This window comes from Leucopleurus acutus (genome assembly GCF_964270905.1).
Source record: "Leucopleurus acutus genome assembly, chromosome: 12".
In the NCBI taxonomy this organism is placed as follows: Eukaryota; Metazoa; Chordata; class Mammalia; order Artiodactyla; family Delphinidae; genus Leucopleurus; species Leucopleurus acutus.
Window position 1 is genome coordinate 47,650,293 of NC_139154.1, and position 27,703 is coordinate 47,677,995.

The 27,703-nt window shown below is 44.4% G+C and overlaps 1 protein-coding gene across 2 annotated transcripts in view; it reads left to right on the plus strand.

The window, feature by feature from the left end:
* Nucleotides 1-2,053: 2,053 nt before the first annotated feature.
* DRC1 (dynein regulatory complex subunit 1) overlaps nucleotides 2,054-27,703 on the plus strand; it is a gene marked incomplete at both ends in the record, with an annotated part of 45,714 nt that continues 20,064 nt past the window's right edge. For both annotated transcript variants that reach the window (XM_082852172.1, XM_082852173.1), the window contains 7 exons: nucleotides 2,054-2,202; nucleotides 11,923-12,007; nucleotides 16,956-17,068; nucleotides 20,076-20,259; nucleotides 20,833-20,970; nucleotides 21,971-22,057; nucleotides 22,660-22,782. In XM_082852172.1, the coding sequence (XP_082708298.1) occupies nucleotides 2,054-2,202; nucleotides 11,923-12,007; nucleotides 16,956-17,068; nucleotides 20,076-20,259; nucleotides 20,833-20,970; nucleotides 21,971-22,057; nucleotides 22,660-22,782 (879 nt within the window). The remainder of the gene's footprint in view (nucleotides 2,203-11,922; nucleotides 12,008-16,955; nucleotides 17,069-20,075; nucleotides 20,260-20,832; nucleotides 20,971-21,970; nucleotides 22,058-22,659; nucleotides 22,783-27,703) is intronic.

A 27,703-nucleotide genomic window follows, 5' to 3' on the forward strand; every position in this document is an offset into this window, starting at 1 on the left:
GCGGTGGAGACATGAACCGGGACCTAGAGGAGTTAGGGGTCAGAACTATATCTTGCCTCTGATTCCTCAGCCGCTAGGGAAGGTTAAAGCTGGAGGTCACAACTAAAGGAGAGAGATTGAGGCCCGAAGAAAACTCGTTCCCCTCCCCCGCCCTCCAGACTCCTCACCCCAGCTAGATATGGGACAAGGATCCAGGCAGGTGTTGGACTCTTGACTGCTCCAAGATTTTGGCACTCCTAAATCTCCCTACCATTTGTACACTTGGAAAAATTAATTTAAAAAAGAAAACTCCGATCCCACCTCCAGCCCCGCCCTCCCCCCACCGTGCCCCGCCCCCAGTCAGACCGCCCACAAACCACCACAGACCCCCCAGGACTCTCCGCGCTGCTGGTGACCGGGGGCCGTGGCCGTGGCTGCTTTTGCTCTGGGCGCCCGGATCTGGGGCCGCCGCCGCTGCCGGAACGGAGACGCAGGGAATCCACTCTACAGCAATGCCCTATACCAGCCCCGGAGGGCCCCAAGGAAGAGTGAGGCATGGCCTGTGGAGGGGAAGGTGCTGGACATCCCCAGCAAGAATCAGAAGGGCCAAAGCTTCTATTCGATCTCTTTCCTCCGGCCCCCCACCCGCAAGCGGCATCTGGCTCCCAAATCTTGCCCCAGCCCCAGGCCCAGTCACCCCATCTCTGCAGTTGGAGACCCTCCTGGACCAGGCTCCTCTGGGCAGCCAAGGCCAAGAGGGTCCCTTGAAGTGGGGAGAGGAATCAGAACCCCCAGAGACCCAGAGAGGATCCCCCCAGCGGCTACGTAAAGATGTGACTTATTCCAAGAGCATCACGGAGTCCAGCAGTTCATCCTGAGACCCACCCCCTCTCATTTCTATGCGGCTGGACCTCTCCCTTGCCCCCAGAACACCCAGTAAAGGCTCATGAAGAAAGCAAAAAAAAAGAAAAGAAAACTCCATTTGCCTCTGGGTAGGTCTTATTCACCACGCGATTATCTTCTTTGGCCTCACAATTGCCTGTGATTTGAGTAGGCAGGCAGTACAGCTGAGAAAACGGTCAAGAAGTTGTGGCATACCTAAGGTTGCAGGGCCGGTCTAGGATTAGGACCTCCATTTTCTTACTACTCCAGTGCCCTTTCCCGAGTTAACCTCAGGCCGGTGGGATAAGATTCTGCCAAATGTTATCCAGCTTGTTTTCGAAAGGATGTTAATTCTCAGTAAGAGCACTATGAATTTTTCGTTGGCAATGCGACACACACACACAAAATGGTGCCTCTTAAGGGACTCCTCAAAAGTTTAATCGTGCTTCTGTGCACTTAACTTTCACTCCCCCCAACCTCTGCCTTCCGTACCATTTTCCTCTGCTCTCCTTTTCCTAAGTTTGTGATTGCGAGTGGTGATGGTGGGATTGTCCTAGGTTTCAGCCCTACTGAAAACCGCTACAGAAGACAATTCCTTGATGGATATATTCTAGAGAACATAGGGGCCGAATGCACAAAGTATCAATGGGAGCTCAAAAATGAACGGACGACGAGTAGATGGATACAGTATACTTTAGTTCAAACTTTCCGAGCGATCGTACTATTCTACCCGCTCCATGAGGAAAGGACAACGCTTGTATCCTCAGCGCTAGCACAGTGATTGGCATAGAGTAGGCACTCGATTATATTTGATGAATATGATTTTGAGGAATATTTATTTGATGAATGAAGAATCAATCATCAGGGTCAGTAAGTGACGAATCACAACTTGGTGCAGCTCTTAAATCTTCCAGCCTCCGTTAATACCCCCGGGCCTTCGTGGGGATTACCCGAATTGCAGGAGAAAGGAATAAAGCCCCAAGCTGGGATATAGCTTTCGGAACACCAATGGGCAGAGCCTGAGGGGATGCGCGCGCAACCACGCCAGCTGCGGATTAGGTGACTTTTTCCCTGGCAACGGCTTGTTGTTAGCAACGGCTTGTTGTTAGCAACGGCTTGTTGTTAGCAGCAAGGCGGTAGTCCGGCGGTGGTCCAGGCAGAGCTAGCTGCCTGGGGGCGGGAGGCACCTGCCATGAATCCGCCGGGATCCCTGAGGGTCCTGGAGGAGAAGGAGGATTTAGCCACTCCGATTGTCGGGCCCTCGATACATTCTGATAACCCTCAGGAGCGGATCCAGGCCCGGCGCCTCCGCATCGCGGCGCGCCTGGAAGCTCGGAGGCGGTGAGCTGGGTTTGGGCGGGTCCCGCCAAGGAGCGCCCAGGGTGCGGTGACGCGGTGCGGGGATGAGGGGGTGGCTTCTCCGGGCCGGAGCCCCTGCGGTGAGGGGGCGGCGTGCCCTACGTGTGAGCCGGCCTTGTTTCTTGATAAGATAGAAAACATTTCTACCAGAGGGTTCAAACAAAGCATGGGATATTAAAACATTGAACACACTAGTAAAGTCAAAGACGGAAATCATAATCCCTCCAGCATGTTCATGGAGCGCCTGCTGCGCCAGGCACTGTGGGCCATACCCTGAAGAGGCGGGCTCCATGACCTGCCCGCCGAGGTCTTTCTTTCCTCCTTCCTCCCAGCCTGCCTTCCTTCCACAAGTAGTTATGGAGTGGACCTCGGCTATCACTTCTTCTGGTCTCAGTGGCTTATCTGGGTGTGTGACACCCTTTTCCTGCAGGCTCTGAGGCTGATAACCACACCGTTCTCAGGCCGGGGTTGCCGCACCTGTCCATGCACAGACGGAGTGGCTTTGTCTTAAGGGGGTACAAAGGTGAACCTGCGTGACCCCCTGAACACCCTCTCAGCGTGACAGCACTTATACCTTGTCCTGCTGGTCATGGTCAGCTGCCCTGCCAAGATGGTGCTTCTCTTCTTGTCTGCTGGCCTTTGGACACAAGGGCCCTAAAGTGATGTGGCTGGGTTCCAATAAAACTTTACTAAAGAACACTGAAATCTGAATTTCATATAATGTTCATGTGTCACAAAATATCCCTCATATTTAGATCTTTTTTTCTAAATTAATAAATTTCATACTTTAGAGAAGTTTTAGGTTCACAGAAAAATTGAGTGGAAAGTACAGAGATTTCCCATATACCCCCTAGCCCTACACATGTATAACCTCCTCCACTATCAACCTTCCCCCCCCAGAGTGGTACATTTGCTACAACTGATGGATCTTGATAGATATCTAATGACATGTTTCCACCATTACCGTATTGTACAGAATAGTTTCAGTGCCCTAAAAATCCTCTGCGCTCTGCCTATTCATCTTGATCTTAAAAAAAAAAAATTTGAAAATGTAAAAATCATTCTTCACTTGTGAGCCATACAAAAACACGTGGGTCAGATTTGACCCATAGGCCAATGTTTGCCAACCCTGATGTATAGATCAATGTGATGTTCTGTGGGATATTCAGATGGTCCTGATCTATTCAGACTATATTTTGACAGATCAGGAGAGTTAACATGGCTCTGTGAGTGAGAGGCCTATGTGAGTATACATTATCTGTTCCACGTAAATGTGAACTTCCTGATCCTTTTTCCTGATTGAGGTAGAAAATAATGCATTTGGCCCAATCAGTGGCTACATTCCATGTCCCTAAGGCCACAGTAACCTGCTGTAGCAAAGACACCCGACCTGCATGTCAGCTGCGATCAGGACTGCTGCTTGGTTGAGCTTGCAGTAATTGACAGTTATTATCTTGGATCCATCCAGTTTTTGCAGGGACCAGACCAGTGAATTAAATGGAGATTTGATAGGCACCACCACTCCCAAATCCTTGAGGTCCCTAAGGGTGACACTAATCCCCACCATCTCCCCCAGTTGACAATACTGTTTTTTCATGCACTCGGGTGAAGTTTCGGAGTGTCCATTTGACCTTCCACATGGTGATAGCTCTTACCCACAGGCCAAGGACCTAGTGTGAGAATTTCTCAAATTTCTAAGTATGTTAAGATCACTCTGGTTGCTCTTTGGGGCATGGTTTGGAGGAGCCAGAAGTGAAAGTAAGGAGTCCAGTTAGGAAGCAGTTGTATTTGTCCAGGTGAGAGATGCAGTTGGTCTGAACTAGTTAGTGGCAGTGGTTTGGAGACAAAGCAGATACACTCCAGACATATTTTGGAATTGAAATTGACTGGATTTACTGATTGATTGGACATGCTGATGAAACGCAGGGGAAAAGCTAGAATGGCTTGAACAACTGGGTAGATAGATGGCGGTACCTTTTATTGAGACGGTAAAGACAGTGATGGGGGCAGTAAGGCAGGAGTTGAAAATCAAAGGTTTGGTTTAGTCCATATTAAGGGAAGTCAAATTTTGTAAGACATTAAAATTGAGATGTCCACTAGGCAGTTGGGTATGGGCTTAACTCAGAAGAGATCTGGATTAGAGGGACCAGTGCAAAGAGTCAGCAGCATTATGATTGTATTTTAAACCATAGGAATGAATTAAATTACACTGGGAAAGAAGATTAAAAAGGGATGAGAAAAGTGTTCATGGCTAAGTCTTAAGAAAGCCCAGCATTTAGAAGTTGATGGAAGAGGAAGCGCTGACAAGGAGAATAAGATAGAATGGCCAGTTGAGGATGGTAGAAAAACAAATAAGTGAGGTGCAGTAGCGTACCTAATGAATTTGACGCCTGGAGCAGGTAATTTCTAAAACACAGATAATAACAATAGCCTGAAAAGAAAAGCAGACAATGAACATTTTCTTTTATTGAACTTTGTTATATTACCATGCCGGTAATTTTTAAAAAATAAAAATAAAATTTACAATACAAAATGAGAAAGAAGTAATGGATGAATACTTTTATATACGTTTTTAAAAATTATTTTTGGCTGCGTTGGGTCTTCGTTGCTGCGCGCAGCCTTCTCATTGTGGTGACCTCTCTTGCTGCAGAGCTCGGGCTCTAGGCGCGGGGCCTTCAGTAGTTGTGGCGCACGGGCTTAGTTGCTCCATAGCATGTGGGATCTTCCCGGACCAGGGCTCGAACCCGTGTCCCCTGCATTGGCAGGTGGATTCTTAACCACTGCGCCACCAGGGAAGTCCCAATGAATAATTTTAAATTACATGTAGGGAATTCCCTGGTGGTCTAGTGGTTAGGACTCTGCGATTTCACTGCCGAGGGCCTGGGTTCGATCCCTGGTTGGGGAACTAAGATCCCACAGCGTGGCCAAAAGAAAAATTACATGTGTTTTGGGGAAAAAAAGGAAGAAAAAAGCATATGAAGAAATGTTCCCAAAGGAGTGAATTCGCAAGACTTAGAGAATGAGTTGTGTATAGAATGACAGAATAGAAGTAACTCAGGTTCAGTTTCTTCATGTTTCTAATAACTGGGCTAGTGTTGTTTATGTCAAATCCCTAATCTGCTGGGATATATAGTACCTGGGGGGTTGTGGACGTGCCCTGCGCTGAAGTGAGCTGGGACAGTTCTGAACCGTTTCAAATGTGCTCTCAAAACACAATTTTTTAAGTCCTATGCGTAGTTGAGTCTGTGTGTCAGAGACCAGCTGTATAATTGCAAGTTCTACAAATTAACTTCCTCCTTCAAGGATAAGAAATAGAAAGGTGCTATATTGACGCTTACATATATATTATTAAAAAACAATAGTAGGGATTTCCCTGGTGGCACAGTGGTTAAGAATCCTCCTGCCAATGCAGGGGACACGGGTTCAATCCCTGGTCCGCGAAGATCCCACATGCGGCAGAGCAACTAAGCCACAACTACTGGGCCTGTGCTCTAGAGCCCACGTACTGCAACTACTGAGCCCACATGCCACAACTACTGAAGGCCGCACTCCTAAAGCCTGTGTCCTGCAACAACAGAAGCCACTGCTCGCCGCAACTAGAGAAAGCCCAAGTGCAGCCACTAAGACCCAAAGCAGCCAAAAATAAATTAAAAAAATTTAAAAACCCACAAAAATTAAAAAAAAAAAGATTTAAAAATCAACAGTACTGCAGCAATTTTTTGGAACTTAGATTAACAAAAGATTTTTCAGAAAGAAGTGTTTTATGAATTGTTTTGTTGCTGGCACAGGGTGATAATAAAAAACAGACTGACTTTAGTCAGTTGTGTTGTTTTAAAATTAGCCTTGGGCTCCTTGATTTCCTATGGTGCCCACTGCCCTAACTGCCTAGATCTTGGTGGGTCATTGAGTTGTAGTTTTAGAGGGGAAGCTGTTAACAGAATTAAATGTCATATGAAGATACAGAATAAGATTAATGGCTAAAGCACCCAAAACTCTCAATCTCTAGTTTTTCAATTGACATTTCAAATTCCTGAGAGATGTCACTTCTGAGTCAAGATGGTGGATAGAACACATGCATTTACCTAGGATGTCTATCAAAAATGAGATTTAAAGGGATTAAGTAAAAACGATATAAACCCACAAAGTCAAGCAAAACAGGGGGACTCAATAGCAACAACATTTTGGAAGCTGGGACGTATATAGACAGATGGTAAATGGCTTAGCAGATTGAAGAGTATGGAAATATAAACTAGGAGTGAGGAAAGCTGAGAGCCCCCTTCATTTCCTCTGCAATAAATCTCCAAAAGGCAGCATCAGGTTTACCTGGATAGGGGTGAAGAAGGAACTAAAATAAGGAGAATTGATTGGAAAATTAATAGATGTCAAGAACCTTTCTCCCACTTTGCACAGTTGACCAGAGGTTTGGAGAAAGTAAAATGCAGGATGCATGGTTTGGGGGATGCTGGGCAGAGAGGAGGCAAGGACATGGTTCTAAAAGCAAGGGGATTCCACGGACACATGCACACTGGAGCTGAGCGCCTCCCCCTCCCCGTTCCTGGAATGCTGGCAGGACCTGCCCCTTGCAGGCAGGAGACTGGAGAAATCCCTCTGCAGAATCTGACCAGCCCAGAAGGAGGGACTTGAAGACACTGAAATCAGGTTTGCCCGGGAAATGGTTCAGGTGGATTGTCCTGCACTGAAGTTCACAACTGTTATACCACACCCTTGCACTCAGCACTTTCATAAGCTTTTTCGCCTTAGCATGGAAAGGTAGCCAAGGATTTCGAGACGTCTGAAGAAAGTGTTTAACGTGAAAGGTAGACACCAAAATGAATAAACAGAAAAAAGCAACTTAGAGGAAATTGAGACCATGTAGGAAGAAAACAACAAAACACAATGAAAACACTGTCTTTAAGTACACTTGAAACTTAGATTATGTTATATACCAATTTTACTTCAATTAAAAAAGAAAGACAGGGACTTCTGTGGCAGTCCAGTGGTTAAGACTCCATGCTTCCAATGCAAGGTTCGATCCCTGGTTGGGGAACTAAGATCTCGCATGTTGTGCAGCACGGCAAAAAAATAAAAAAGAAAAGAGAGAAAAAAGGAAAAAGTGACTGTCATTAATCCTCAGAAGAAGATATACAGATCGCCAACAAACACATGAAAGAATGCTCAACATCGCTAATCATTAGAGAAATGCAAATCACAACGACAATGAGGTATCACCTCACACCAGTCAGAATGGCCATCGTCAAAAAATCTACAAACAATAAATGCTGGAGAAATAAATGGTGTGGAGAACGGGGAACCTTCTTGCACCGTTGGTGGGAATGTAAATTGATAGAGCCACTATGGAGAACAGTATGGAGGTTCCTTAAAAAACTAAAAATGGAACTACCATACGACCCAGCAATCCCACTACTGGGCATACACCCTGAAAAAACCATAATTCAAAAATAGTCATGTACCACAGTGTTCATTGCAGCTCAATTTACAATAGCCAGGACATGGAAGCAACCTAAGTGTCCATCGACAGATGAATGGATAAAGAAGATGTGGCACATAGATACAATGGCATATTGAGTTATAAAAAGAAATGAAATTGAGTTATTTGTAGTGAGGTAGATGGACCTAGAGTCTGTCATACAGAGTGAAGTAAGTCAGAAAGAGAAAAACAAGTACTGTATGCTAACACATATATATGGAATCTAAAAAAAAAAAAAAAAGGTTCTGAAGAACCTAGAGGCAGGACAGGAATAAAGACGCTGGTGTAGATAATGGACTTGAGGATATGGGGAGGGGGAAGGGTAAGCTGGGACGAAGTGAGAGAGTGGCATTGACATATATACACTACCAAATGTGAAATAGATAGCTAGTGGGAAGCAGCTGCATAGCACAGGGAGATCAGCTTGGTGCTTTGTGACCACTTAGAGGGGTGGGACAGGGAGGGTGGGAGGGAGACGCAAGAGGAAGGGGATATGGAGATATATGTATATGTATAGCTGATTCACTTTGTTATACAGCAGAAACTAACACAACAGTGTAAAGCAATTATACTCCAATAAAGATGTTAAAAATAAAAAAAGAATCTTCCTGTTAATGCAGTAGACACGGGTTCGATCCCTGGTCCAGGAAGATCCCACATGCCGTGGAGCAACTAAGCCTGTGCGCCACAACTACTGAGCCAGTGCTCTAGAGCCCATGCACCACGACTACTGAAGCCCGCGCACCTAGAGCCTGTGCTCCGCAACAAGAGAAGCCACCGCAATGAGAAGCCCACACACCACAATGAAGACCCAACGCAGCCAAAAATAAATAAAAGTTTTTAAAAAAAGGATCCTCAGAGAAAAAAAAAAAGATAATTGCAAACATGAAACAAGAATAGGATGCTACTAAAATAATCTAGAGATCAAAACAGAGCTCTTGGAAATTAAAAATAAGGTCGAAATGGGAAACAGTAGAAGGGTTGGGAAGTAAAGGTAATGGAATTGCCTGGGAGATAGAACGAAAAGGAAAAAAGATAGAAACTAGTAGAGAAAAAGATTTTTTAAAAATTAGAGGACTAGGGTTTGCCTGGTGGCGCAATGGTTGAGAGTCCGCCTGCCGATGAAGGGGACACGGGTTCGTGCCCCAGTCCGGGAAGATCCCACGTGCCGCGGAGCGGCTGGGCCCGTGAGCCATGGCCACTGAGCCTGCACGTCCGGAGCCTGTGCTCCGCAACGGGAGAGGCCACAACAGTGAGAGGCCTGCGTACTGCAAAAAAAAAAAAAAAAAAAAAAATTAGAGGACTAGTCCAGGAGATCTAGTATCTGCTTTCTAGATCCAGAAAGAGAGAGTACACAGAAGGGTGGAAATGATCACTGAAAGAATTCAAGAACATTTCTCAGAACTGAAGATCCTGAGTTCCCTGGTTGAAAGGGGCCACCTGACAGCAGAATGAATGAAAGTAGACCCACCCCAGGCACCCCACTGAGCATGTTCAGAACACCAAGACCCGAAAGAAGGGTCCTGCAAGCTTCCAGAGTGAACAGCGATGACAACAGTAATGACGACTCTCACATACAAAGAAAGGATTACGAAACAGGGTGACGTCTGGTTTCGTAAATAGCAACAGTGGACACCAGAAGACAATGAGCAATGCCCTCAAAGTTCTAAAGAAAACGGTTTTCAACCTGGAGCTCTAAACCCAGCCGAACAATCAATTACGTTTCAATTTTTTAAGTCCTGAGAAAGGACTATGACTTGCCTGGAGGTATGGTTATTCAAGATGGCAGCTCCCGCTGAGCCCATATGGGTGGCAGTGGTGGGGAAGCAGTTTCCCAAAAGAGGGATCCAGCTCAAACCTGAGGAGAGAGAAGCCTGGGATGGCAATGTTAGGGAATACGATAGGTCAGCACCGACCAAGAGAAACACAATACGTAAATTAGCATCCACATTAAAAAAATAGAACAGGTGAAATTAAATTTTGTAATTTATCTTGTTGAACTCACTATATAAAAATATTATTTTAACATGTAATCAGTATAAATCATATTGAGATATTTTGCATTTTTTTAATTGAAAGTCTTCAGAATCCATCTAGTCCATATTTTACACTCATAGCACATTTCAGTTTAGATCATTTCAAGCGCTCAACAGCCACATGTGGTTAGTGGCTATCATACTGGACAGTGTGGTGCTAGGCAGTCAGAAATGACAAGTACAAGGCAGCAATGGGATTAAGGCTGAAACTAGATGATAAGAATGTGTAGCATAGTTATTTTTCTTTCTGAAGCACAGGTCTTTGCTCCAGGAAGTAGTTGGAAGGATTATTTAGACAGAGGTGGTAATTAATTGGTGGTCAAAGTAGAAAGTCAGGTGAATGAGTGTGTTTTGGATGGTAATGAGAACACCATGAGCCTGGCAATATCTGAAGCCCTGAGTAGAATGAAACAAATCATTTTGTCGGTAAGGGCAATGAGTAGGTTCAATAAGGGTATGGAAGTGAATGAAATGACGAGGAAAAAGAGTTTCAGCTGGATTGGGAGTGGGGTGAGGGGTGCTAACTCAATTCCAGCTCTCAGAAATGGTGTAGCACGATGTAGGGCTGTGCTGACCTTTGAACAAAGGGAAGGGAGGTGGAAGTCAGGGAGAGAAAAAGTCAAGAAAGAATGAAGAGTCAAGAAAGGCATCTGCTTCTCTCACCATGGTTGAAGTCATAAGATGACGGTTTCATTTTTCTTAAGGCAGAGCTGGGAATCCTCATGGCCTCTGTGCGCCAGAGGAGACAGTGGACCTCCACCATGTAAGTGGGGTGGGTCTTGCTGAGGTCATTCCCCCATACCTCCCCCAAAGAAGCCCAGAATCTGGAGCCTTATCTTTCCCCCGTCATCTTTGGTCTTATTTTCTGATTAACACATACACACACATGCGCTATTTATAAAATTCATGCAATAGAAAAATGTAGAAACTATAAGTCCTCAGTAAAGTTCTCTTTCCTTAAATAATTCCTGTCATCTGTTGGTCATAAATCCTTCCAAGATTTTTCCTGTGCATATGTGTATAAGCCTATTTTAAGAAGAAAATCTATATTATACTTTACATATTGTTCCACAGCTGGCTCTTTTTACTTACATATTGTGGACATCTTTCTGTGCTGCTAGATAGCACATCATTTTTTTTTTAATAGGCTACAATATATTTTCTTGTATTGTTGCCTCACAAGTTATTTAAACAGGCAACTATTAACATGTATGTAGAATGTTTCCACATTCCTGCTAGTAGAGAGAGTGCTGCAGTAATCATTCTTGTGCATATTTCTTTTTGAACTTGTGAAAGCTTTCTGTGGAAAGTTCGTAAAGGTTCAGTCAGACGGGAGGCCCGTGTAAGATTTGGAAAAGTCTTGCCAAATTGCCTTTTGGATGGGTTGTGACCCTTCACATTCCCACCCATGGAGTATGAATCAATGGTCACTCACACCCTCTGCCCCACCAGATACTATCAACTTTTAAATCTTTTCTCTTGATAGGAGAATGAGGATACCTCACAGGGTTTTCAATTTCATTTTTCTGGTTATATGTGAAGTTGAACTTATCTTCAAATGTCTATTTGCCATTTGTATTTCTTCTGTAAACTGCTTGTTCACATCCTTTGCCAATTTTCCTATTTGGTATTTTGTCTTTTAAAAAAATTAATTTAACTTTTAAAAATTTAAGTATAGCTGATTTACAATGTTGTGTTAATGGTATTTTGTCTTTTCTGTATGGATTTGAAGGATCCCATTCTATTTTAGAGCAGAAGTTTGTCAAATATCTTTTACCAGTTTATCCCTTGACTTTCAAGGATAAAATGTTTAATTTTTTTTTGGCCATGACACGTGGCTTGTGGGATCTTAGTTCCCCCACCAGGGATTGAACCCCAGCCCAAGGCAGTGAAAGGGCTGAGCCCTAACCATTGGACCACCAGGGAACTCCTAAAATGTTTAAATTTTAGGAAGTAAAACCTTTCACTCTTTTTTGTTTTTCTAACTTTGATCTTACTCTAATAGAGGTTCTCTCCTGTATTTAATTCTAGTGTTTTTACGATTGTGTTTTTTTAGTATTCAAATTTTTATCCATATAGAATATATTTTTGTATATACTGTGATGTACTATGAAATTTTAAAATATAGACTCTAAGTACTAAAAGTAACTTCAGTTTCTCTACTTTTTTCCATCACAGGGAAGCTCTTGGAGAACATTTAGACGGGAAGGAGAGGGAAGAAGATCAAAGCAAGAGCTACAAACAGAAAGAAGAAAGCAGACTGGTAAGAACTGGGGAGTTACTGGGTCGCGACTGTCCTGTAGGACTGGGGCTTTGCTCTTCCTGTGCTGTGCCTTTGGTGGGCTACAGTGCCAAGCCCCGCTCCTCCCTTCTTTTTCCCTCCTGTCCTCTCCCCTCCCCCTTTCCCCTCTCCTCGCAGACTTCAAGACCATCTCACTTCCCAACTCTTCCACTAATTCCTCCGCGGCGCAGGTTGAACCCTTTGACTTCCCGTCTGTACCGTTCGTTTCATTTTAGATACTTTTCTGCCTTGTATGACTTTTCGAAGATGTGTATGCGTGCGGTGTCCCCAGTGGAACTGTAAGTTCTAGGAGAGCGAGGGCCTCTTGGTGTAGCTGTGGAGTAGCGCAGAGCTTGTGCCCAATAAACTCTAAAAGGAAGTCTTTGATCGCTCTCCCGTGGCGATGACAAGGGCTCCTGAGACATGAATAAAGGACTTGGAGCTAGAGGCGCAGGAGCGATAAACAGTAGTTCAAAGCAGCGCGCCGGAACTGGCACACTGCCGCGTTTACTTAATTAATTGCACGCACAGTGACACCGTGGGCGTTGAGATATGGGAAAGAGCTCATCCAGATGGCCTGGTCAGGGAAGGTTCCACGGAGAAAGTGGGGTTTGAGCTGGGTCTTAGAAAAGTTAAATGGGATTTATAAAAGTGGAGAAGAGAGATCACTGCTAGCAGAAATTGAAGTGTATTTACTGGGAGAAAAAAATATTCAAATTACTGAAATATTATTATAGAGCATAGAGGTATCTAGCAATAATTGACAACCTGTGCTGTACTGGATCAAGGATAAAATATTTTATTGTAGTGGAAAGAACTTTGAACTATTATGGGTTCTTGATCCAGATCACCCCTTTATACTTAGGGTACTTCATCTAAAGGTTGGTGATCTCTGAGTGTTTCTGTGTAGAATAAAAAGGGTATTATATATAATCTTGAAAATACTGTTGTAGTAGATACTGCTATCATCCTGGAAATACTGATATACTGTTCAGTATATTTTCAATTTTAGAGTGTAAAATTGAGTGTAAAACCAGAGAGATAACGTTGTTTTCATCAGTAGCTTTCCCAGGTTCCTTTCGCTTAGGACTTAAATCACGAAGAGTGTTGCCATTGAAGAGAAATGTATAAAGAAAATGTTACCTTTCTCAATATCAAGGTATTAACAAGCAGGTCTGTCCTAAGACCTGGGCAGGAGGGGCCCCTGTCCTGCACCTTATCAATCGTTTTTTTAAATGATAGTTCTTCTTGTTTCCTGTTTAATCTTGGTCTACTCCAACTTTTTAAAGTTTTCTTCTAGAAGCCTCATCGTTTTACTGTTTACATTTGGGTCTATAATCTTAGACCAAAATGGATCTGGAATCCATTTTTGTGTGTGGTGTCAAAGTGGGGCTCAAGGTTCATTGTTTTCTAAGTGGACCTTTAATTAACCCAGCACCATTTAGAGAGAAGATCATCCTTTCCCCTCTGCATTGCAATGCACCCTTGTTGCAAATCAGGTGAGCCTACTTGTTTGTTTCTAGATTCTCTATTCTGTTCCGTTGGTCAAAGGTCTTTATGCCAATTCCACACTATTTTAATTACTGTAGCTGCACGACAGGCCTTGATATCTGGTAGGGTAAGTCCTCCAACTTTGTGGTTCTTCAAGATGGTCTTGGCTGTTCTTGACCCTTTGCATTTCCATATAAATTTTAGAATTAGCTTCTCCATTTCCACCAAAAAAAAAGCAGCTGGGGTTTTAATTGAGATTGGATTGAATCTATAGATCAATTTGGGAAAAAATTAATATCTTACCAATATAGAGATTTATAATCTGTGAGGATAAATTATCCCTCCTTTTATTTAAGTATTCTTTAATTTCACTCAGCAATGTTTTATACATTTTCTTTCTTTAATTATTATTTATTTTTGGCTGCACTAGGTCTTCACTGATGCGTGCGGGCTTTCTCTAGTTGCAGCGAGCGGGGGCTACTCTTCGTTGCGGTGCCTGGGCTTCTCATTGCGGTGGCTTCTCTTGTTGTGGAGTACAGGCCCTACGGAGTGCAGGCTTCAGTAATTGTGGCACGAGGGCTCAGTAGTTGTGGCACATGGGCTTAGTTGCTCCATGGCATGTGGGATCTTCGCGGACCAGGGATTGAACCCGTGTCCCTGTGTTGGCAGGCAGATTCTTAACCACTGCACCACCAGGGAAGTCCCTATACTTCTTCTTGAAGTTATAATTGTTCATTGTTGATTATGTAAAAGTACAATTGGTTTTTTTTTTGCAGTACGTGGGCCTCTTCTGTTGCGGAGCACAGGCTCTGGATGCACAGGCACAGCGGCCATGGCTCACGGGCCTAGCCGCTCCGCGGCATGTGGGATCTTCCCGGACCGGGGCACGAACCCGTGTCCCCTTCATTGGCAGGCGGACTCTCAACCACTGCGCCACCAGGGAAGCCCACAATTGTTTTTTCTTTTTTTTTTTTCCCCACAATTGGGTTTTATATATTGATCTGATATCCAGCAACCTGGTCAAATTCATTTATTAATTCTAATAGTTTACCTGTAGGTTCTTTTTGTTTTTGTTTTGTTTTTACATATATAATCATCTGAAAATGACAGTTTTATCTTTTTCCGTTCAATTTTGATACCTTAAAATTTTTTTTCTTGCCTTATTGCTCTAGATAGGCCCTCTAGCCCATTGAATAAAAGTGGTAATGAGGAGGGTCCTGTGTCTTGTTCTGGCCCTCCTCTGGATGCACCCCCTCAAGTGGACTTGCCTCAGGTCTACCTAGAGCCCAAGTGCCCCCATTAGATCACTCTCTGAGTGTCACAGAACTCCAGATTCCCTGCCCAAATGGTTCTGAACCCACTTTCAAGGCCTGCATGGGCCTCTTCCCAAGGTCTGTCCTGCTCAGGGCAGACAAGGCCTCAGGGATGACCAGGGGTTTAGATGGAGCTCGCACGTGTGGTCTGGGAAATTCACATGCCTGCATCTGAAGGACTAGGAGTGTGAAGAGAATGGGGTGGGCTCCAGGCTGGTGGCCAGAGACTGGCTCTCCCCTAGCCACCAAGTTCTGAAAGGAACTCTGATATGTAGTCTGAATTCAAACTAGGACTTATAAATTGTTATGAAGGTGCCAAGGTAGGTGGATAGAACATATTTAGTGGTTTATTACACTGAATTATATTTTTAAATATTTAGATATATGGTATGTGGACCTTCACTTAAACTCTCATCCCGGGTCTCAAAAATGTTAGGGGTGTGTCTGTTAATCTGATGGTAACATTTTCTGTTTTACTTTGAGACTTAAATACTTGATTCAGAAATTTCTGATGTTCGCATTGTCTGAGTAGAAAATAGAAAATTGCTCAAAACTACAGGAAAGCCATTGCTTCCTTATGCATGTAAGACCGTTTGGCACAAGTGATAAGGCTGCAGCTTTTTAAAAAAGGTCTGGAGTACCCTGGATAGCTGGGTGGAGGTTCAGTTCTGTATTCATTAAAACTGTATTTCAAAATTTCCTTAGAAGAATGAGGTGAAATAGAGTCTCTGATCATTTCAGTGAATCCCTGGAGCAGAGATATTTATAAGTTCCTAGTTCAGAAATGATTCGAGAGTTGAAAAATTTGTAAATTCCAAAACAGACTTGGAAAAACTCAGGCATAACCTAAGGATACTTGAACTTTTTTTGAGAGGATTTATCATCTTGAAATCATGACATCACCAAAAGTTCAGGAGGGAAGGTACTGCATGTGAAATTTACCAAGAGGAATTTAGAAGGGGGGGTACCAGTAGCAAAATTCCTGGGCCTTTGAGGGAGGGGTCAGTGCAGTCGGCTACAATTCTCTCCTGTATTAGAACACCTATAGCAAGAGGTTCCACGTAACATTAGCTTAAACAAGGTAGAAGCTTATTTCTCTGGTTCACGTAATAAACAGTTCAGAGCAGAAATAGTCCAGGGCTGATGTGGGGGTTTCTTTGAGGCTGGGAACCTCACCTCCTTTCACCCTTGCTTAGGTTGCTTTCGTCTGCTCACCACGTCATACTTTAGCATCACATGCCAGCCTGGGAGACAGAGAAAAAGGGGGCATCAGAGGGCACACCTTTCCCCTTCAAGACACAATTCAGAAGTGGCACATACACTTCTGCTCATGTGTTATTGGTCAGATTGCAATCTAGCTGCAAGGGAGGTTGGGAGATGTATCTATTTTGGGAGGTCAAATGCCTAGCTAAAATTTGGGTGTTCTGTTATTAAAAGAAGAGGGGGAAATGGACATTGGAGGACAATTATTATTATGTGTCTCACATCCCCAGCTGAGCTTCTTAGAAAGGACCCTGGCAGTGTCAGTCACTTGGAAGCCTGCTGGGGAAAGTGCTGAGATGTACCCAGAGCGGATGCCCGCGTACTGATAGGCTGGTCCCTCCTTTAACGAGAATAAACTAAAGTACCTCCAGAATTGCAGAGTGCTATTAAATTGTAAGCTGTAACATCACATCACAAGTGTCCTGGTGGAAACAGGTTGCTAAGTAGATGCTACGCTTTAAAGTCTTAAGATAGATTTTTTTTAATATTTATTTTTTATTTTATTTATTTATTTTTGCCTGTGTCGGGTCTTAGTTGCGGCATGTGGGCTTCTCTCTAGTTGTGGTGTGTGGGTTTTCTCTCTCTAGCTGTGGCGCGGGCTCCAGAGCGCATGGGCTCTGTAGTTTGCAGCACACGGGCTCTCTAGTTGAGGCACACGGGCTTAGTTTCTCCGCCGCACGTGGGATCTCAGTTCCCCGATCAGGGATCAAACCCGCGTCCCCAGCATTGGAAGGCAGATTCTTTACCACTGGACCACCAGGGAAGTCCCTTAAGGTAGCTTTTAATTCCTGCTTGGTTGGATTGAACACCTACAGACAGTTGTGTAAATGTTTCTAACTTTATACATTCTTATTGGTTTTCAGAAGTTGGCTAAGCTGCTGCTCTGTGGCACCGAGTTGGTGACAAATATCCAGGTAGCTGCAGATATCAGGGAGGTCCACAGGAGAGTCGAGGAAGAGGAGATAAAGCGTCAGAGGTGAGGGTGAGGACCCCCCCCCCCCCGGCTCTGCAGTGAAGTATCTCCTCTCTGGGTCCTCAAATTCTCCCTGTCTTTGTCAAACCTATCTAGTAGAATCCACTTCTTGCCCCTTACGAATCCTCCCTCCTTCTTTCTTTCCTTCCCTCCCTCCCTCCCTCGTTGCTTCCCTCCTCCTAAGTATTACCTTCTTAATGTGTACAAGCCCTTTGGCTACAAAGAGGAGTGGACATGGCCTCTGCTCTTGATGTACACAGTCTAGCAGAGCCAGATGTGCAAACGCCCAACCATGATTTGTGTTAAAGGTATGTATACGAGTCCTGGAAACACATATGAGGAGGCCTTTAATTCTCTCTGGAGCGATTAGAGAAAACTTTCCAGGCAAAGTGATATGTGAGTTGGGCGATAAGGGATGAAGAGGAGTTGGAGTCAAGGCATGGGCATTTTAGGAGCAACTTGGGCAGAGGCGTGAGATTGCATGATGTTTGGGAATGGCATGAGAGTGAGGGATGTATGGGGGGTAGTGGAAGAAAAGAGACGAGGCTGAGCAGGTACATTAGGCTGTTCTGGGTTTAAATTAATCATAACAACCAGATCCATAAGCACTACGTGCAAATGTAACAGCGTGTAGACTCCGTGCCTGGAAGGACAGAGGGTCAGAGGGACAATGGGGTCCCGCGGCCGACCCTCAGCTCCAGGCCTTGGCAGGCAGGCTGTGGGCGCACCCATCTTCCAGGGCTCAGCTTGCCCGATGGAGGCAGGCGTAAGCTGCTTAGGAGTCAGCTTCTAAGTTTCGTTTGCCCACAGAAGACCGATAGCAGCAGGAACAGAGGTTCTCATGTAATCTCTTCCTTTGGCTTGTTCTTTAATTAATTTCCTACCTATAGTCCAATTACAGGAACAGCCCACGGGGCCATTTTGCTCATCTCAGTAGGTACATACACAGTACAATTTTTTTTTGATTGATTGATTTTTATTTATGTATTTTTGGCTGCCTTGGGTCTTTGTTGCCGTGCGCAGGCTTCTCACTGAGGTGGCTTCTCTTGTCGTGAAGCGCGGGCTCTAGGCGCATGGGCTTCAGTAGTTGTGGCGTGAGGGCTCAGTAGTTGTGGTGCATGGGCTTAGTTGCTCCACAGCATGTGGGATCTTCCCAGACCAGGGCTCGAACCCGTGTCCCCTGCATTGGCAGGTGGATTCTTAACCACTGCACCATCAGAGAAGTCCCCACAATACAATTTTAACACAGTACAATTTTAACAACAATACTTTCGGTGTTTAACATAAGTCGTTCTCCCCACCAGCAACTTTGCCAGTGTCACCAAGATATAATTTATTCTTGAAACTTCCCACTGCCTGTCATGGCTTGTACCAGGGACTGAATTGGCGGGGACAGCTGCAGAAAGTCCCTGAGGGTCCCGTTGAGGAGTTAGGCTTCTCCTGAGGAAAAATGGAAGGTCCTCTGAGGAAAAAGGAAGGTCGCTAGTGGCAGAGTTACAAGATAAATGTGGGTTCTGGAAAGATAATCTGACAGCTGTTTCTCATTTTTTAGAAAAAAAAAGTTAATTGAATTATAAGATGTACTATGTACCCTAGCTTGGAAGGTGGGAAGGAGAAGGGGATCATAAGATAATTATGTTGTGATTCTTGTCCTTAAGGGAGTTTGAACCCTCGTTTGGAGACAGTCTCATAGAAGGACAGTCTGTTAAATTTGGGAGAAGGTCACAGGCATATGTCCTAGCCCCTGTTCTCAGAAGGGGCCTCACCTCTCAGCCCTAATACCTCTTTCTATCCAGCCCCGTCCTCAGTGTTCTCCATCACATGGTTTCTTTGGAATTTCTGGAATTCTGGGAGATCACCTCTATTTTCCATTACTAATGGTGGAGTTTTCCTTTTTGTATGTTCCACTGGTCATTTATTGGTAATTTGGGAGAGGAATGGCCAGACAGTTGAGGTCATGTCAATAGTAAAAAATAATAAGTGCCATTTGTTAAGTGACTACTGTGCTGGGAATAATTTTATTTAATCCTGACAACAGCCATAGGAAGGTAGTGATAAGTGGAATATTTATAAATGGAATGGAATATTTATAAATGGAATATTTCCTGCCATATTAATAAACAAAGGATGTCACAGTCATCAACGATTGCAGCCCTCCAGCGTGAGCCAGTGAGCCCTGAGGAGACTCAGGGTTGAAAAGAATACCTGTCATCTAGCAGCCATCAGACTGCAGCCACTCCCTGCAGTGAGCCCTGAGGAAACTCAGGATGTGTCACGATGCTGGCCCCAGATAGCTGAGATGCGTATCAAAGGAATGATTTGAGTGAGCCCAGGCTCTTGCATCTTCCCATACATAGAAAAGCGCTAAATTCCTTAACTTGAGATATCTGGTTTCCTTTAACAACAATCTTTTGACGTTCCCAACTGCCTGCAAAACTCCTATTTATCCAGGCTCCTCCCAGCGCCTCCCAGGAGCAATTTCTCAGTTATCTGAAACTCTGTCTTCCGGGCTGCAGTCCTCATTTTGCCCCCAATAAAACTTAACTCGCAACTCTCACGTTGTGCATTTTTTGTCAACAGTTGATCCTTTCATCCTCTCTATTCTACAGATGAGAAAAATGGGGCCTGCAGAAGTTAAGCAATTTCTCTAAAGTTGAGAGCCAAGTAGCAAAATCAGTATTTGAACACAAGCTATGGGACTTGTGACCAAGTGGCTAACTGCTGTGTGTCACCATCTTAGAAGTATGTGACAAATTGACTCTTGATCTCTGTGTGTGTGTGTGTGTGTGTGTGTGTGTACAGCCTTAATGTTGATCCGTTTTTGTTATGTGTCACTTTGTTTATTTGGTCTCAGTTACTTGGAGTCAAGCATTAAACTAAAAGAAGATTTCTCAGAGCCCGGTTTGGTTTTCAGGCAGAGCTGGGTACCTGGGCCTGTTTTACAGACCCTAGAGAACCAGCCTGCTTTCTTGGAAGGCAGCCTCAGGAGCTGGGCTGTTTGTATTTGCAGACTTGAAAAGCTGGAGAATGAGGTCAAGACCAGTCAGGACAAATTTGATGAGATCGCCATGAAGTGGGAGGAGGGCAAACAGAAGAGGATCCCCCAGGAGCTGTGGGAAATGCTCAACGCCCAGCAGGTGCACTGCGCTGGGCTGGTAGAAGATAAGAACAAGCTGATCAGCGAGTTACAGCAGGCAAGAGCCTGGCCCTGGGTCCTGGCTGCCGGGGGTGGAGCTGGGGGATGTTAGCTTCTCCTGAATGGAGAAAGGCCGAGGCTTTACTTCGTTACCCAGAATGCGATATAGCTCAGGCAATACACTTTTTTAAAATTTATTTTTTATTGAAGTATGGTTGAATTACAATGTTGTGTTAATTACTGCTGTACAGCAAAGTGACTCACTTATACATATATATATACATTCTCTTTCATGTTCTTTTCCATTATGGCTTGTCACAGGATATTATTCATTGCTTAGCTGGAGCACCCTGGGCTTTCTGGGAGGCTGCAGGGAGATTTGCAGCAAGTAGTCATTGAGGGGTCTGATCCTGTGCTGCTCGTTGAGGCTTTGCCCTGAGCTGAGCCCATGGCCTCCAGACACCCCAGCCTCTCCCGAGCACCTTCCCGTTGTGCAGTTATAATTCCTAGTGCGTGATGCTGATGGGAGGAGTCCCCCCCCCCCCCGCCACCGCCCCGGGGGTGAGGCGTGGCTGGCAACTTCTGGCTTCTGTCTCAGTTGATGACCAACCTTTGACGTGTTCTTCTCTAGGAGTTAGAAACAAAGCATGATCAGTACGTGAAGGATTTGAAGAAACAGTCGGGTGACATCTGCCTGCTCCTGGAGAGGATGGAAGAACAGGTGAAAAATGTGATGAAAACCTTTCGCCAGGAGCTCCAATACATCGAGGTGAGGTGATGGCATGCGAGAGAGCTGCCCTCTGCCCCTGGGAGGCCCCTGGGAGGAGTCCCCTGGGAGGTGGCTGCCTGTGGCCTAACCACCCAGGGAGGGCCCCCAGATGTCTTGGTCCTCTCATTGCTGTCTCTACTCTAGCGTTTCATTCACTTACTTATTGATACGTTCACTCCTCCAACAAATATGCAAGTGTCTACTAAATGGCAAGCACTGTGCCAGGGGCTGGAGATACAACCACGGACGAAGTCCCGGATGAAGCCTGTATTCTAGCAGGAGACAGCTAGACAATAGAGATAAATTACTAAGTATATAAGTTGACAGGTGTGATAAGCACTTGGAAAGAAAATAAAAGAGGGGTAAGAGGCGTGGAGGAGGGAGATTAGTGCTCCAGAAGCAACAGGCATTTGTGAGCCATTTATTTGATGTGTTTATGACAGTCAGGGATGGAGGGAGAGGAAAGGGGCGTGCCAAACAGGATCCAGGATCCAATATTCTGGATTCGCATGAAATGTTAAGGACTGAGATCGAGACAGACCTTTCCAAAATGGAAGAGAGCCCAGAGGTGGGGGCCTGTCTCTTTGGATTATTACAGACTCATTTCTGCATTCCTGAGTCTACCCCATCCCCTGTTCTGTGAGCTCCATGCTGCCTTTGCTTCATGGGAACCCCAGCCATAGCAATGCTCGAACCCGAGTCCCGGCTGAAGACATGCCAGGGTTGGCCCTGTGACTGCAAGGCGCTGGCTTCCTGCCTCGCTTCTCCAGTTGACACAGGGCAGCTGGCACATTTCCTCTCACAGTCTGCGTGAAGCATAGATTTCGTAACACTTTCCACGCAACACATTCCACAGTCTTTTGGTTGCATGAAACTTGGCAAGTCGATTTGACTTTGTGGGTGGCAATGTGGCACTGGTGCTGTTGTCTGAGATTTCTTTGATGCTGTGGGACCTGCCTAATTAAAACAGACACAAGAGCCCTTTCCTTCTGTGTCGCAGAAAGCGTTTGAGGTGGAGCGACAGGAGCTGCTGACCAGCAATAAGAAGAAATGGGAGCAGGCCCTGCAGGCTCACAGTGCCAAAGAGGTCAAGGGGCGGCCGATGGGGGAGGGGCAGGGGTGTCAAGGGTGGTCCGTGGGGTCTGGGGTGACTCCTCTTGGGGCTGAATTTGCTAGCCTTTTTGGACCTTGGGGAGGAGTGCCGTGGCCAACATCCCTGACTGCACCTGCCAGTTAGTTAACCAGCGGGGACTGCGGATGGCGCCCTCTCGTGGTGGTGGTCAGTACCACCCGTGCAGCCCGCTGTGGTTTCCACAGTCCTCCCACTCTCTACTTTATTTCCTGGGTATCTCCCCCAACCATGGCTATTTGCCGCCCACGATGATGTTTTAAGACACATTTTAAAGGGTGTGGGGTTTTCGCTTTATTTCAGAGACGTAAAGAACAAAGAAATAATATGACCAAGATCCACTGGGTATTTTTTTTTTTTTTTTTTTAGAAATACAAATGTCTGACTGCAGGGTCTGCTTTCCTCTTAGAGTTTCTGGAGTAGAACCCCATTAGGCAATACAAGCCATAACCTGGGAGTTCAAAGCCTTGGGGCACAGGGGTTCTGAGGGCAGACACACTCCCTCCACAGTCGGAACAGAGACGGGACCTGCCCTTCCCCTTGTCTCCCTGTGCCTTCAGCTGGAGTATCTTATGAACCGCATCAAGAAAGTGGAGGACCACGAGAAGCAGCTCAACAAACAGAGGATCTGGGACTGCGAAGAGTACAACACGATCAAGATCAAGCTGGAGCAGGACGTGCAGGTGTGACTTGCGTCTGGGCGGCTCAGCAGGCGGAGAGCACCTGTGAATGTCTCTTCCTTAGCAACCACCCATGATATTCTAGAGCTAGTCCATTCAACCAGTACCTACTTGTTATCTGCTCTCTTTTAAATGCTCGTCTTTGAAGGAGCTCATTTACAGGATACACGTGGAGGAATGCTTTCTTTAATAAACCAGTGGAAAACTGCCAAGATGCTGAAGGGGTCTGGAAACCATGGCACGTGAGGGACCGTTGAGAGAATTGTGTATATTCGCGGGGTGAAGGGAAAATGGCCCTAGGGTCAGGTAGCTAGCTGTGTCACACGGCCAGTGCTAGGAGAGCCACCGCCCAATGGGTGTCTACTGTATCCCAGACACTTAATACACAGTATCTCTAACCCTCACAGTCACGTGAAGGGGAGAAATCACTAATGGCATTTTATACACGAGGAAACTGAGGCTCAGAGACAAGGCTGCTTATCTGGTAAGTGGTAAGCCCTGGATTGAAACCCAGTTCTTTGTGTCTCAGTAGCCTGTATCCTTCCCAACATGCCAAACAGCCCCCTGACTGATGGTTGAACGTAGCAGTAAGGCAGGTTCTGACTCACCATCAGAAAGAACCTCCTCAGACTTAGAACTGTCTAATACAGAAAAGGGTCAGCCCACAAAACAAAGAGTCCCTTATCTCATAAACTATTCACAGACTGAATGACTATGTCTGTCTTCAGTGTAGAAGAAGGATTCCTGCCGTGGGAAGGAGGTTAGATTTTTCTGGTTTGTAAAGTTCTTTCCAAACCTAGGATTCTGTATTTCAACATCAGTTAAAAAAAAAAAAAATCCCTAATTATATTCAGATGATGTAATGTAATTGTGTCTTAATATTCAAGCATGTTCATGTTCTATTCATTTCAGTCTTTCTCTAGAAAAACGTGTTAGATTAAAGCATTTCCACACAGCCTTTGGTAGAATTTCAGGTCTTAACTCCTCTTGTAGCTTTATATAACGAGGTTAAATTAAAAAACCCTGTTAGCGAATTCCCTGGCTGTCCAGTGGTTAGGACTCGGCGCTCTCACTGCCATGGCCTTGGGTTCAGTCCCTGGTCAGGAACTAGGATCCCGAAAGCCACAAGACAAGGCCTGAACAAAAGCAACCCCCGCCCCCAAACCCTATTAGATTACAAATATTTTTCCAGTTGAGAATTTTCTTGAGCCTTTCTTATATTAATGTCACGGAGCTGAGCGTTCGACAAAGGACAGTAGAAGTCTGTAAGAAAGCCGCACTGCTTCTGCGGGCTGTACACATTACACTTTTGATGAAAATGGCTGTTGTTAAGCTTTCTCAAGTTATCTTGATTCTACGATCATTTATATGACAAAAGTACATACTGTTGGCCTCAAACAGTGGAATAATGGAAACTCATGTTCTTTTTTGTTGTTCTTTTGTTTTGTTTTTCCTTTTGTGCTAAAGACCTTTAATATAAGATCTACCCTCTTAGCAAATTTTTAAATATACAGTACAGTATTGTTAACCATAAGCCCTCTGTTGTACATTTCCAGAATGTATTCATCTTACATAACTGAAACTTTGCACCCTTTGACCAGTACCTCCTCATCATCCCCTCCTCCAGCCCCTGGCAGTCCCTCCTAGCAAATTCTACTCTCTGCTTCTAGGAGTTTGATGATTTTAGGTCCTAAAATCATGAGATCATGCAATATTTGTCTTTCTGTGTCTGGCTTATTTCACTTAACATAACGTCCTGCATGTCCATTTATGTTGCTACAAATGGCAGGATTTCCTTTTTCTTTTAAAGGCTGAATAATATGCCACTGTATATATACCACTTTTTAAAAATCCATTAGTCCTTCATCGGACATTTAGGTTGTTTCTCTACCTTGGCTATTGGGAATAATGCTACAGTGAATGTGGGAGTGCAGATAGCTCTTCGAGATCAATTTTTTTGGGTATATACCCAGAAGTGGGATTACTGGATCAAATGGTAGTTCTATTTTTAATTTTTTGAGGAACCTCCATATTGTTTCCTTAGCGGCTGCACCAATTTGCATTCCCACCAGCAGCACGGAAGGATTCTCTTTTCTCCACATCCTTGCCAACACTTGCCGTCCTTTGTTTTTTGATAAACAGCCATGCTAATAGGTGTGAGATGATATCTCATTGTGGTTTTGATTTGCATTTCCCTGATGATTAGTCATGAGCATCTTTTCATGTGCCTGTTGGCCATCTGCATATCTTCTTTGGAGAAATGGCTCTTCAGGTCCTTTGCCCATTTTCTAACTGAGTACTTTTTTGCTATTGAGCTGTAGGAGTGGAACCTCATGTTCTTAATCCAATGTTCAAATGCTTGAACGAAGCCAAAAAATTCTGGGACATGGGGAGATTATAGAGGTTAGGGGGTAAGACTAGGGAGGTGAGCGGCAGAGAGGCAGGTAGCCTGGGAGACCTGGCTTTCCTGGCTCCCTCTGTCTGGAGGGACTAACAGTGGGGTGTGGGTATGCAGGAGGCAGGCAGATGGAGATTCTCAGAGTGGGAAAGTGTGTGCAGTTCCTCTGTGTAACAGTTCCTTCCTGTGTTAGAGTTGAGTACACTGTACCACACTCCACCCTTTAGCTGGGAAAAGGTAATCAAATCAGGGATTGCCCATATTGCAATATGTGGAATATTTTAGTAGACTGAACTTTATCATAGTGCTTCTGAGCTGTATTCACTAGATAGTAAAGTTAAATAGTGTCGATTTTTGTCAAAAAGATAACGGCATGCAGCTCAATTCCTAACACTAGTTCATAGCACTGTGTCAGTTCTAAAATATGGAACTAAAATTTTTGCAAACCACAAAAATACAAAGGATCCAATACACATAGATATGGTTTGATAGGTGAAGCATAAGAAGTAAAAATAAGAAGATGCACTTTTCAAGTGCTTACCGCTAGCAAGGTCACACTAGCAATGAATGACAATTTTACCACTGCTGCCCACCACCCCAAAATAAAACTGCTAGAAACACTTAGTTCTTGACGCAGGAAGCAAACGGTTTTTATTTTTAGGTCTTACCTGCTCATTTAAAATTGTGAAATGGTTTAGTTCAACTTTAATATCAGAATATTCATCACAAAAAGTTCAATACAAGTTACTTATTTAACAAGTATTGTGAACTTACAGGGTGCAAAGCATACAAATAAATAAGATACAATTTCTGTCCTTAAGGAATTTACAATCTTTTGAGCGAGAAAGCAAGCTACATAAATAGTATAAATAGTATAAAAGAGTGAGCAACAGGGAAGAAAAGGGTAAGCAAGAGTGTGGGATGGAGAGTCTGCAGTTCCAAATGCAATCCAGGGGTTCCCTCCCATCCCACGGGGTTGAGATCGGTGATAAAGAGGCTCAGTGGGGTCTTTAGAATCATCTGAGAAGGCCAGAGGGAAAGGCTCTTCTAAATTTCCATTCTGCTGGGGCGGTACTGGCAACCGGCGGCGTCAGCCCAGGGTAGGAGACGGCTCCAGAAAGCAGCTTCCTTGCTCCTACTGCCCCAGGAAAAAGAGGGGGAAAGGGAGGTGCGATCAACACCTGGAGTACGTGCAGCATTGAAGGATTTTTGTGGCAGGTTAGATTGTAATCTTTATAAATTATTCCCCCAAACTAACCATGACGTTTTGCCGTTAGTCTTGGGAACACGGAGTACAGCTTTGCCAAATTCCTTTGGATAATTGAATAATAAGCACAAGCATTTAACAAGATCGATTACAATTTTTTTGGTATTAAAAATATCTAAACTTCATTTCATTTAACATCTTTATTGGAGTACAACTGCTTTACAATGGTGTGTTAGTTTCTGCTGTATAACAAAGTGAATCAGCTATATGTATACATACATCCCCACATCTCCTCCCTCTTGCGTCTCCCTCCCTCCCACCCTCTCTATCCCACCCCTCTAGGAGGTCACAAAGCACCGAGCTGATCTCCCTATATAATGCAGCTGCTCCCCCCAGCAATCTATTTTACATTTGGTAGTGTATATATGTCCATGCCACTCTCTCGCTTCAGATTACAATTTTTTAATATGAAACTATACTCAATGTATGACAATCAAGGACAGCTATATATTGAGACTAAAACCTGTGATAATTAACAATAGAGTCACCGGTACTAAAATTATCACGAGCAGAAGGTGTTGCAAACAAATAATGAGTAACAGAATTCATGTAATTGCCTGCTGTAGACGCAGAACTGCAAGAGGCAGGAGACCGTGATTAGTTCTGTAAATTCATCAACAGCACTGCCAGCCACTCCTAAGTGGCATCACGAACGTGAAGCGCCCTGTGGTGGTCTTGGGACAGAGCGGAGGTGAAGGGAGGGCTGATGTGTGAGCTGCATGTATGCTGCATCGCTCGTTCCTCCAGGCGTCAGTTCCCTAAGAGCATTAGCAAAGAGCAGGGGCAAATGTTTTCAACAAGAGGAAATAAAATCGGAGAATACAATTCAACTGCGTGTACAAGCAGAACACTGTAAATTAAAACAGTCAGGTGACGGATTATAATTATTATATATATATATATTTGTCTATAAAATCAGCTCAGATTTAAGGTCTTTCAGGCCACATCGAGTGGCTGGTTAGCTCAGTTGGTTAGAGTGTGGTGCTAGTAAGTTCCTTCAGGTCACAAAGAAAAAGACACGGCCTAGTTACTTTTGTTCAGAGTTTTGTAAACTGTGTTCAGCTAGGTGAAATATTGGTGGTGGTTTCACAAGACCAACAAAAAAAGTGATACCAGTGATATTTTTTTCCTTTCAAGATGTGTTATGTAGGAAAAATAGAGTCTATTTACATGATTATTTTTATGTAATAATCTGCCTTTTGAATGAAATTCACATAAGAATTCATATGGTAGGGCTCTCACATTTATAACTCATGTGC